We start from the raw sequence: 12,589 nt of genomic DNA, 5'->3' as shown, positions 1-12,589 counted from the left end.
TCTCATCGCCAGACAGCTGTTGTCTTTTCCCGGGCATAGTTGTCAGAAGTTGTCAGCCAACAGCAAACACGAGGTGGAGCGGGGCGCGCGTGCGTGCAGGAATAAATGACGTGTCGTGGAGGGAGGGCATCTGAAAGCCGACCTGGACCTGAAATATAGTATATTTTTTATTCAGTAAATATATTTGTTTGACAGGGAAGCTGTGCGCAAACAGGAATATATATTCATTTATTAAAAAAAAAAAAAAAAAAAAAAAAAAAAAAAAACATCCCAGAAAAAAGGGGACTTTGTCTCAAGGAAGAAAAAGGGCAGGTGCTCAAGCCCCCTTTTATATCTATGTGTGCACGTGCCTGATCCTAGGTGTATATGACTTTCTTCTTTCTGATGAACATAAAGAAATATTAATAAATATCCTGGCGCATCCAAGCTTTATAATGGCAGTGAACGGGATCAATGAGTATGAGCTGAAGAAAGTGTCTCCATCCACATCCATCCATCATAAATATGTGCACCGGGGACAATACATTTTTGAATTTTGATTTTTTTTTTTTATACATATATTATTACATTAATAATTATGATTTAGTTTGATTATTAGGATTTTTGGTCTGCTTTTAATACAATTCACCAAAAAACTATTATACTATTAATGATGTTCGACTTCGCCAGTCGGAGATCACTAAAATTAACATTAAAGAGGTGTGTGAACTTGCAAGTACAATGTCAGAAACAGTAATTTGTTCTGGCCCCCTTCCTGTTCGTCGGAGTGATGAGATAGTTAGCAGATTATCATCACTCAATGGCTGGCTGTGTAAGTGGTGTCCGCAGAATAATATAGGTTTCATAGACAATTGGAAAAGTTTTTGGGGCAGACCTGACCTGAAAGAGATGGTATTCATCCCTCCCGGGATGGTGCTGCTCTTCTCTCTAGTAATATGAAACATAGTCTTAGAGCTGAAACATGACAAACTGGGGCCCAGGTCAGGAAGCAGCAGACAGACTGACTAAACCGACCGTCTGCTAGCCATCTCACGTCACAGAAGTTAGATAATTCCCAACACATAGAAACTCTTTCACCTAGATATTATCACATAGAAACTGTGTCTGTACCCCAAATTAGTAAATACAAAAAACGTCCAAACCCTTTTAAGGGTAAAAATCTAATTGATGTTAAACAAATAAAAAAAACAGAGATAATACTGATAAACAAATGATACAGCTTGGGTTGCTGAATATTAGATCCCTTTCTTCAAAAGCACTTATTGTAAATTATATTATCACAGACAGTAATCTAGATTTGCTGTGTTTGACAGAAACCTGGCTAAAACCAGACAATTACATTACTTTAAATGAGTCTAGCCCTCAAGGTTACGATTATCGACACAATCCTCATCAGAAAGGCAAAGGGGGAGGTGTTGCTGTAATTTATAGTAATATCTACAGTATTACTCAAAAGTCCTTCAAATATAATTCCTTCGAAGTAATGTAATGTTATGTAAGTTGACATTTGTGCTGGCTACTGTATACAGGCCACCAGGGCACCATACAGACTTTATCAAAGAATTTGCTGATTTTCTATCGGAGTTGGTACTAGCTGCGGATAAAGTCCTTGCTGTTGGTGATTTTAATATCTATGTAGATAATGATAAAGATGCATTGGGATTGGCGTTTACAGACATTCTAAACTCTATTGGAGTTAGACAACACGTGTCAGGACCCACTCATTGTCGTAATCATACTTTAGATCTAATATTGTCACATGGAATCGATATTGATGCCGTTGAAATTCTGCAGCAGAGCGATGACATCTCAGATCATTATTTAGTCTTGTATATACTACATTTAGCCAAGGCTGCAAAACCGCCACCCTGCCATAAATATGGTAGAACCATCACTTCTACCACTAAATATTGCTTTATAAATAATCTTCCTTAGCATACCAGACAGCTTAGAAGACCTTGATGTTGCAATAGAAACTATTGACTATGTCTTTTCCAGCACATTACACAGTTGCTCCTCTGCACTTAAAGAAAATTAAGGAAGCTAATCCAACGCCGTGGTACAACAAGCACACTCAGGCCCTTAAGAGAGCTGCCTGAAAAATGGAGCGCAGCTGGAAGACAACAAAACTAGAAGTTTTTCGCATTTCGTGGAGAGAGAGAATGATTGAGTACAGAAAGGCCTTAAAAAATGCTAGATCTACTTATTTTTCAAATCTCTTAGAAGAAAACAAACACAACCCTAGGTATTTATTTGATACAGTGGCTAAATTAACAAGAAATAGAGCTTCAACTTCTGATGTTTCCAAACAGCACAGCAGTAATGACTTTATGAACTTCTTTACTTGCAAGATTGACAATATTAGAGAGAAAATTATAACCATGCAACCGTCTACTACAGTATCACGTCAGACAGTGCACTGTAGTGTCCCTAAGGAAAAATTCAATTCAATCGCTTCTTTAGGAGAGGAAGAATTCTCTAACCTTTTAAATCATCAAAATCAACAATGTGTATGTTAGACCCTATGCCGACTAAGCTATTGAAAGAGATGCTTCCAGAGGTCATATCCTCTTCTTAATATCATTAATTCATCTTTATCACTAGGATACGTACCGAAAACTTTTAAGCTGGCTATTATTAAACCTCTTTTTTAAAAACCACAACTTGATCCTAGAGAATTAGTCAATTACAGGCCGATCTCAAATCTACCTTTTCTGTCAAAAATACTAGAAAAGGCAGTTTCATTACAACTATGTTCCTTTTTAGAAAGAAATGGTATCTGTGAGGATTTCCAGTCAGGATTTAGACTGTACCATAGTACTGAGACTGCTCTCATTAGAGTTACAAATGATTTGCTCTTATCATCCGATCGTGGTTGTATCTCTCTATTAGTGTTATTAGATCTCAGTGCTGCTTTTGACACTATCGACCACAATATTCTTTTGAATAGACTTGAAAATTATGTTGGCATTAGTGGAATTGCATTGGCATGGTTAAACTCTTATCTGACCGTTATCAGTTTGTAGTAGTAAACGAAGAGATGTCATATCGATCACAAGTGCAATATGGAGTACCGCAAGGCTCAGTACTAGGACTGTTGCTTTTCACTCTGTACATGCTACCCTTGGGAGATATCATTAGGAAGCATGGCGTTAGTTTTCACTGTTACGCTGATGATATTTTGTGCCAATTCACAAAATTAATGGAATGCATAGCTGACATAAAAAATTGGATGACCAGTAATTTCTTACTACTAAATTCAGAAAAAAACAGAGATTCTAATTTTGGGACCAAAAACTTCTTCACGTAATAACCTAGAATACTGTCTAACACTTGATGGCTGCTCTGTTAAGTCTTCGTGTGCTCTTTGATACCAATCTTTCATTTGAAAGCCATGTTTCTAGCATCTGTAAAACCGCATTCTTCCATCTTAAAAATATATCTAAACTACGACATATGCTCTCAATGACAAATGCGGAACAGTTAGTTTATGCGTTCGTGACCTCAAGGCTAGATTGCCGTAACGCTCTACTGGGTGGCTGTTCCACTCGCCTGTTAAACAAACTACAGCTGGTCCAAAACGCAGCAGCTAGAGTTCTTACTAGAACCAGGAAGTATGACCATATTAGCCCGGTTCTGTCAACACTGCATTGGCTCCCTATTATACATCGTATAGACTTTAAAATCTTACTACTTACTTACAAAGCACTAAATGGTTTAGCTCCCCAGTACCTGAGCGAGCTCTTAATGCATTATAATCCTTCACGTCTATTGCGATCCCAGAATTCTGGACAGTTGATAATACCTAGAATATCAAATCAACTGCAGGCGGCAGATCCTTTTCCTATTTAGCACCTAAACTTTGGAACAGTCTCCCTATCACTGTTCTGGAAGCAGACACACTCTGTCAGTTTAAGTCTAGACTAAAAACACATCTGTTTAAACTTGCATACACATAAACCATTATCTACTTCTATAATTCAAATCATGTAAATTGTTAGGCTGCATAGATTAGGTCAGCCGGAACCAGGAACACTTCCCATAACACCTGATGTACTCGCTATATCATAAGAAGAATGGCGTCTACGCTAATATTAGTCTCTCTCTGTTTATCCCAAGGTTTGCCGCAGGTTGTTAGTTGTGATCCACGGACACAACTAATTTTTCTGTATTATGCGGACTAGACAAGTAATTTGGCAAATATCACTTTTTTAAAAAAAGACCAAGCTTCCACGCACATACACACTCAAACACGCAAACCTATAGACTAAACACGTAAATGAACGGCAAGAATGCATTAAAGGTATTCGGTTTCATTTAAGCGGCCCCTAAAGTAATAATTAACAATTTTTACAATGGAAGTGATTCAATCAAAAATCAGCTTTAACTTGATAAGAATTTTCCTATTGTCACTGTGAAGCTGCTTTGAAGCAATACGTATTGTGAAAAGCGCTATATAAATGAAGATCACTTGACTTGACTTAATAGTAACCATTGTAAAAGCAGTTCAAAACAATATGCCTGTTATGTGACTTTACAAAAGCACTTTACAAAAAATAAAACAACATAAATATAAGAAGATGAGATAAATAAAACGGCATTTAACAAATGTTTGTTTTCATTTTCACACGCTGTTTATACTTAGGCCCTATACAACTTTTTTAAACTTAAGTATTTTTAACTATTATTTTGCATTTTAGACACATTTTAAGCACCAAGTGTATTATTATTTACTTTATTATTACTATTTTATATATTCATATCTGATTCTTCCTTCACCACGTGATATAGTTCAGATGTGTGTGTGGAAATGATGCGTTGTGACTGTGAAACTTTTAGAGAAGTTTAAAATTGTGCAAAACAATCCCTCGCCCTGTTGAGGCCCTGTTATAAAACACATACAAACAGTATTACTTTAATTTAACATGAATAGTTAGTATGTTACTACATTGAAACCGTTAACTATTTTTTTATTAGTGTTTATTATGGATGGATGTGGATGGAGACGGTTTCTTCAGCTCATACTCATTGATCCCGTTCACTGCCATTATAAAGCTTGGATGTGTCAGGATATTTATTAATATTTCTTTGATTGTGTTCATCAGAAAGTCATATAAACCTAGGATGGCTTGAGCGTGAGTAAAGCTTGGGCTTGGAAAAGCCAACTTACTGAAATGCTTTTTAAACTTATTTTTCTGAGACTTAAATTTCTGACTTTAACTCCTCCTAGAAGTTTAAAGCCTAAACTACCAAATTCGACTCAAACACATACAGACTGTTCTGACTTAGTGTGCTTTATCTTTTCTAACCAATCGGACTTACGGTTTTCCTAAAAATGACTATTAAAACTCGGAAAAATCCCATTGACTTTCACTGATGGAATGTTCAGATGAGCCACGACTGTTCAAACTCCAGCTGACAAAATTCACATTTAAACACACTGAAGCCCATTAGACTCAATTAAACTGACATTCTGTGAACTATTTCTAATCCATTGAAACTCATTCAAACTCATTTAATCTATCTATCTATATTGACCATTTCTATCTATCTATCTATATGACCATTTCTATCTATCTATCTATCTATCTATCTAAATTACTAAACTGAAACTTAAACTTTCAAACTGAAAAGCTTTTAAAACTACTTCAAACTTTCTGGCGAGACTTCTTCAAGCCAACTTAAAGTTTGTCTACAAACTTTTTTATCTAGTTTTCATTTGAAAGTGAACTAATCTTTTAACAGGTTTGTATGTGTATCAGTAAAAAGAGCATTAAACTTTAAACTTTGTGGCTGTAAAAGTGTTTCATATGCTGGAATCTGACAAATCTCTGCTGTGAAACAAGACAGAAGTGAGAACAGACTAAAAAACAGTGTAACAAATTGTCATGAATGGCTGGTTATAATGAAGCTCACGACGATGAAGAATACAATAACACTGTCTTTAATCACAAATCTAACATGTAGGAGAGATAAAACACAACCACTTCAACATAAACGACAGAACAATGAACAGACAGAACTAAGAGTTTAAATACACAGACAGAGTAATCAAGGTAAAACAGAACAGCTGCAGGAACTAATTAACAACCAAGAACACTAACTAGGGAACACACACAGACAGCAACACCATGATAATAAAACACATCAAAACTGTTACACAAATAGATTATTCTGAAATGTTACATTTATACTGGACTAATGGTACTTTTTTCACTAAATCTTCTTTTATTAAACAAAATGTGTATTTAGAGATTGTAAATTACACTCTAAAATGACTTAATAACTGATTTAAGTATAATATTTTCTTGTATTAAAAATGTAAAAATAGACCATTTAAATATTTATTTTTCGATTTGTTTCTATATTGATCCTATATATTAATCTAGAATGATGAATTCACTTACTTTTGGGAGTGAGGACGGATCCAGACTTGGATTGTAACTAGTATCCTCAAATGCTCCTGTCTTGGTTTGTTCATTTATATCATTAAGTTTCCATGTTTTTGCTGGTTTATTAGTGACTGTATGACATTTATTCATGATTCATTTAACTCACACATGAACTGAACATGGATTTGAGTCATTTTCTCTTTCTGTCTTCAGTCTCAGTGAATGCAGTATTACAGAGAAACAGTGTGTCATCCTGACTCCAGCTCTGAAATCAAACCCGTCACACCTGAGAGAGCTGAACCTGAGCGGGAATAAACTAGGAGACTCTGGAGTGAAAAACCTCAGTGATCTACTGATGAAGCCACAATTCAAGCTGGAGAAACTACAGTTAGTATCATTATACTGTACAACAGTTACAGTGAGATTGAAGTTTATTTATTTTTGAGACAGCAGAGCTTATGTTTCATTTTTTTTGTAGCAGTGCACTTTCTGGGTTTCCCTGTTTGTCACATTTTTATGCTTTTTTATCTAGTTAGTAATTGTTGAATTTCCAGCATTTGATACGATGTACTGATTGTGTACTTGCCCTTTCAACAGAAAATAAAGAAATCAAATAAATAGTTAAAAATGAAAGAGAAGAAACAGTATCTTCCAGCACACAGAACTAGTGTAACTGGGTTTCAAAACAGACTATTGGAAACTAAATGTTGCTGAAGCTCTTCAATAAGATGATCATCATAGATGTGAACTATTGTTATTTCTCTGTCTTCAGTTTGAGTGAATGCAGTATTACAGAGAAACAGTGTTTCATCCTGACTTCAGCTCTGAAATCAAACCCGTCACACCTGAGAGAGCTGGACCTGAGTGAGAATGAAATAGGAAACACAGGAGTGAAGCTCTTATGTGACGTACTGAAGGATTTACATTGTAAACTGGAAAAATTGAGGTCAGTAACATTCTTCACATACAAGAATCAAAATGCTTAAAAGCTGCAGTCCGTAACTTTTTTTGGTTAAAAATGATCCAAAATCAATTTTTGAGCAAGTACATATCCAACCAGTGTTCAAATCTATCTCCTTATCTTAGCCCGATTAACAACGGTAAGCTTGTATTAATGTTTTATAATAAGAGCGACCTGGTGGATTTCCGCGGGAAATTAGAGCATGCAGCAGTTCATCTTTGCGTCATTACGTCACGTCTGGAAAGAGTCCAGGTTAGCCAGCTTTATAATGTGAGGATGCTTGTAGCTGTAAACGTATCATTTTGATGCCAGATTGTAATCCAGAAAGGTCTAAATGACAGTCATTAGTGACAACTGGAGATTCACCCATAGTCAAAAGCAAAAGACTTTGGTCTGCGGAGTGGCTACAGAAACTGAAATCTACAGGTAACGCTAATGCACACTAAATACACATAGTCACGCAATGCTAATGTTGTAAACATTAACAATTTGAGAACAAAGTATAACAGTAATAATAATTTGCATGGTTTGACGTGATCCAAGCAAAGCGATCGTTTGATTTAATCATCATTGGCAGCACGATTTATTGTAGGCCTAATGCTTTTTTCCTCAGTTGATCAGAACAAAAGTGGCAGAAATGTTACTTACTTGTTCAGCTGATATTCTCCAGTGAAAATTCTTATATTGGTCATACTTTCAAGACGTAGAATCTGTGATCCTTAAGTACAGTATCCACACCGGTGCGGTGACTGACAGCAAACATTAGATTCATCCGATGAGGAGCCGTGCCGATGCACAACGCACGTAACAATAACAATTCCGCATATGACTGCAATCGCAGGTTTCAAACAGAGATGGCGACAGAGGAAAAATGCCGGACTGCAGCTTTAAACAGTTTAAACTAAAACACTTTATACTCAATATCTCACAATGAGTCTAAATTCACGTATTTGTGCAAAATTCTTCACATTAATGATTTGTTGGTAAGATAATCTCTCTTCCTCTGTTTGTGTCTTTCTAGTCTATATAACTGTGGCATTACAGATGTTTCTTCTTTAACTCAGTCTTTGACTAACTCAAAAGCACTGCAGTTTTTAAAAGAGCTTGATCTGAGACACGATATGATAGGAGACTCAAAGCAGCGGCTCAGAGACGTGCTACGAGACTCAAACTGTGTCCTGAGGTGAGGAAACATCACTGTGATATTAAAGAGATCTTCATTTACCTTTGATATGTGAACAAACCTTTGAAATATTTGTGAAAGGAAATTATCATTAAACTTTATTGCAACAAAGGGTTTGTGTGAGAACAAAAGTTGAAGTTGTTATTAAAATGTTCAACACAAAGGAGGAAAGAGAACAAAAGTCACAGCTTTATTCAACAACACCTGCTTTATTAACTGTGTCAGTAGTGAATCATTTCAGTTTGAAAATAGACTTGGTCAGATTGTAGGAAAACGCTGCACTCCTGCTAAAATCAGTGCGTTCAGCTTTAGCTCACAGCCGTCCAGCCTCACATGAGAAATGTCTCTGTCTCTAGTGTGTTTTTACTTTGACAAGCAACACATCACTCTACTTTACACTCACTTTACTTTCAGTTATTTACTAAGAGCCCTACAAACATGTTTAAACTAGAGGACAAACTGTTTTAACTAAAGGTTTTTGTTTTAATTCAGAATATCATTTGTATTTGCTCCCTGTGGTTTATTCCATACGCTGTACACTCATTAGTTTCTTCTTTACAGTCACTCAATAGGAGTCACACCAACACAAACAAACAAACAAACATAACGTGATTCATGGTTTAAATGTATTATATTTAAAACACAAATATCTCTACAGGATCATGTAAAGTCAGTAATTAATCTGATTAAAGGAATTTAATGTAACTTCTTTTTACTCAAAAACAGTAATTGAAATATAGTAACTAATTTGCACTTTTTCCACTGAACACTGATTGTTTTCTCTTCTGTTTCTCCTTACAGAGTAGATAAGGATCAATCACCAGACGTCTCTGAACAAGTTAAATCACCAAAAGTCTCTGATGGATGCTTTATATTATAGTTTGAAATCATCACGAGAGGAACAGTAATCATCAGGTGATCCACAGAAGAGTCTCACTACTGTGTCTATGAGGAGAAATAAATGTGTGATTAATGTGTAAATGTGTTTCATACAGATGGAAGAGACTCAGACTTTACAATGAAATAAAGCTGCATGTGTGTTAGTGTGATGGTCTTGCCTGGGTGGTCTTTCTGCTGAGCTGCACAATGGAGAACACGTGAAAATAAGGGAAACTGCATGGAGAATTAAATGACTCCCACAGCATGTCTCATTATCTCTGCTGTTTATTTAAAACAGTATTTTCTTTTTTAATCTTTTTAAATCAATTAAATCTTTATGCGTTGTGATCGTATAGTGTATAAAATGTTGCAGTTTGACAACTTCAACAGACATTTCAATGAATTGATTACAAATAAATGAAAAACTGAACAATTCAATTAAATTGGATCGGAGGGTAAACATCCCCACCTAGCAGCGAACATATACAATTCCATTTGAACAATTAATTAATACGTTAAACACATTAAAACAACACATCTTACAACATACCTGCACAATGGAGAACACGTAGAAATAAGGGAAACAGCATGGAGAATTAAATGACCTCTACATAAAACAAAGACAATGCACAAATTAATTAAGATAGGGCCTTGTAATACAAACTAAAAATAACTCAACATAAAACACCACATTCGACGCCAAACACATATCAACAGTTCCATAAGTAGTTCATTGCAGGATGAATCTGCAATAAAGCAGTTATGTGTTTTTAATCATTTTAACTTATAATTCTCCGGCTGCTGAAAACGTGCGACTTACCCACAAACATGTTGTTGTGTTCATAGTTAACCACAAGGTGGCAGTGGAATGTTGAAGTGTTGAAGTGCTGCTTGGAAAGGAGAACGAGAGGTGATATGTTCTAGAAAGACAAGTTTGGCATGTGTTAAATAAAAGAGCATCGAAGGAACCACTCCGGTCTGGTGTTTAATACTTCAATACACAACAATTGGCGACGATGGTTTCCGTGCCTACGCCTGCATCTTTTCTGCCATGCAGTGGAGAGCCTGCGATTCCTTTTGCTACCTGGCGAAAAATGTTCGAAAATTACTTGCTTGCTATTAATGCTACAGGAGACTCATGGCCGGATGCCAGGAAAGGTGCTATTCTACTACACAGTTTAGGGACTGAAGGCCAGAGGCTGTTTTACACGTTTCCTAATACTGGAACTACATTTGCAGAGGCAATGTCAGCGTTGGAGGATCATTTTGTCCCAAAGGTGAATGTTGTGGTCGCTCGACATCGCTTCCGCCAGCGTTCTCAACGCGCTGATGAGACCATTTCACAGTTCCTGTCTGCTTTGCGGGACTTATCTTCATCATGTGCTTATGGTGACATGGAAAGTGAAATGCTGCGCGATCAGCTGGTCGAACGATTGTATGCTCCAGCAGTGCGAGACAGACTCCTGCTTGAACCATCATTGACACTTGACACCGCTATTGTTATTGCATGTCAGGTGGAACAAGCGCTCTCTAATTCGGACGTGCTCACAGCACAAAGTGCAGTTCAGGCCGTAGCTTCTAAACCCTTTCATCGGAAGGAGCGTGATGCACATTCTAACGGAGCAAAATCTGTGGCTGATACTACACGGCGCGCGAATCGCGCGTGTTACCGTTGCGGAGCTACAAATCACCTCGCTAATGCTGCCAATTGCCCAGCTGCTCGAGCCAAATGCCGTACTTGTGGTAAGACCGGACATTTTTCTAAAGTTTGCCGTTCTTCTAAGGACGTTCGGGAAGTGGTCCCGGACGTGGTTGTTCTTTTGACTGATACTGTAAATACCTCTGCAGACAAACTTTTGTGCAATGTTCATGTTACAACGGCAAATGGTGCTTCTATTGAGACTGAATTAGTCGTGGACACAGGCTCTTCAGTGTCAATCCTGCCTGTGGCTGTGTACAAACGACACTTTTCGGATTGTTCACTTACTGCTCCCAAAGTGAAACTGGTTACATACATGAAAGAGGATATCCCCGTACTAGGATGTTTACATGCGGACGTTTCACTGAATGAAAAGGTAACCACCGCTTGTTTTTACGTTGTGAAAGGTGGCTCTGCTTTGATGGGCATGGACCTAATTCGAGCCTTGAACTGTTCTTTTCACTTTGGTACTGTTACTGCCCCTAACGACCTACTTGCACTCGTTGGTGAAACTATTTCTGCTCCAGATACTTCTGTGGGGTGCGTGAAAGGCTTTGTTCATAAGCCTACAGTCAAACCTGATGCTACTCCAGTTCGACAGAAGCTTCGTCGACTTCCATTCTCCGTTCGACAAGCTGTTTCTGCAGAACTGGACTCATTACTGCAAAATGGCATAATTGAGAAAATAGATTCTTCCCCATGGATTTCGCCTATTGTTGTCACCACGAAGAAAGGAGGTAAAATACGTCTCTGTGTTGATCTGCGCGAGCCAAATAAGGCCCTGATTGTTGACAGCCACCCTCTGCCGCATATGGACGAACTGTTGAGTGACTTAAGAGGCACATCAGTGTTCACTACAATTGACTTAGCGGCTGCTTACCATCAGCTTACCTTACACGAGGAGTGCCGGGACATCACCGCGTTTATTACGCATGATGGTCTCTTCAGGTACTGCCGGGTTCCATATGGCCTTGCTTCCGCGCCATCTGCGTTTCAAAAAATGATGGAAACTGTCCTGAAAGGCATACGTGGGGTGAGGAACTACCTGGATGATATTATAGTATACGGTGCCACCCAGGAAAGTCATGATGCGACGCTGCGCTCAGTCATGCAGCGCTTGTCCGACGCAGGACTACAACTGAACTGGGACAAGTGTACGTTCAGCCAGTCATCCTTAAAATTCCTTGGACATGTCATTTCCAAACATGGAATTTTCCCAGATGAGGAACACAAGTCCGCGATCATTGAGGCTCCTGCGCCACACGATGTTGCTTCCTTGCGCTCATTTCTGGGACTGATTTCATGGTACAGCAAGTTCTTGCCGAACTTCACTTCTGTTGCTGAGCCGTTGCGTGCGCTACTTAGAGATGCGTCAACTTCTAAATTTGAATGGACTGTGTCTGCTGAACGCAGCTTCAAAGAGCTGAAAGAACTGCTTTCTGGAAGTCAGGTGCTTGCGTTGTTTGACCCTTCCC

The 12,589-nt window shown here is 37.8% G+C and overlaps 2 protein-coding genes across 2 annotated transcripts in view; both read left to right on the top strand.

Annotated features, from left to right (window-relative positions):
* The window catches only part of LOC127522225 (uncharacterized), an 884,749-nt gene that overhangs the window by 402,510 nt on the left and 469,650 nt on the right, over window positions 1-12,589 (top strand). The window lies entirely within an intron of this gene.
* LOC127522332 (ribonuclease inhibitor-like) lies at window positions 6,394-9,585 on the top strand. The gene is made up of 5 exons (XM_051912167.1): window positions 6,394-6,471; window positions 6,606-6,779; window positions 7,165-7,338; window positions 8,375-8,536; window positions 9,338-9,585. Exons 1-5 carry the CDS (start codon window positions 6,458-6,460, stop codon window positions 9,414-9,416), a joined length of 603 nt encoding a protein of 200 aa, XP_051768127.1. The 5' UTR covers window positions 6,394-6,457; the 3' UTR covers window positions 9,417-9,585.

Source organism: Ctenopharyngodon idella, chromosome 2, assembly GCF_019924925.1.
Source record: "Ctenopharyngodon idella isolate HZGC_01 chromosome 2, HZGC01, whole genome shotgun sequence".
NCBI lineage: Eukaryota > Metazoa > Chordata > Actinopteri > Cypriniformes > Xenocyprididae > Ctenopharyngodon > Ctenopharyngodon idella.
The sequence above is the reverse complement of the archived record's forward strand: the minus strand, read 5'-3'. Positions and strand labels throughout refer to the sequence as shown.

Excerpts from the sequence above, each read along its gene's own strand:
- LOC127522332 (XM_051912167.1), top strand. Across the intron at positions 6,780-7,164 it reads TTCAAGCTGGAGAAACTACA|TTTGAGTGAATGCAGTATTA; the intron begins GTTAGTATCATT and ends CTCTGTCTTCAG. Across the intron at positions 7,339-8,374 it reads TGTAAACTGGAAAAATTGAG|TCTATATAACTGTGGCATTA; the intron begins GTCAGTAACATT and ends GTGTCTTTCTAG.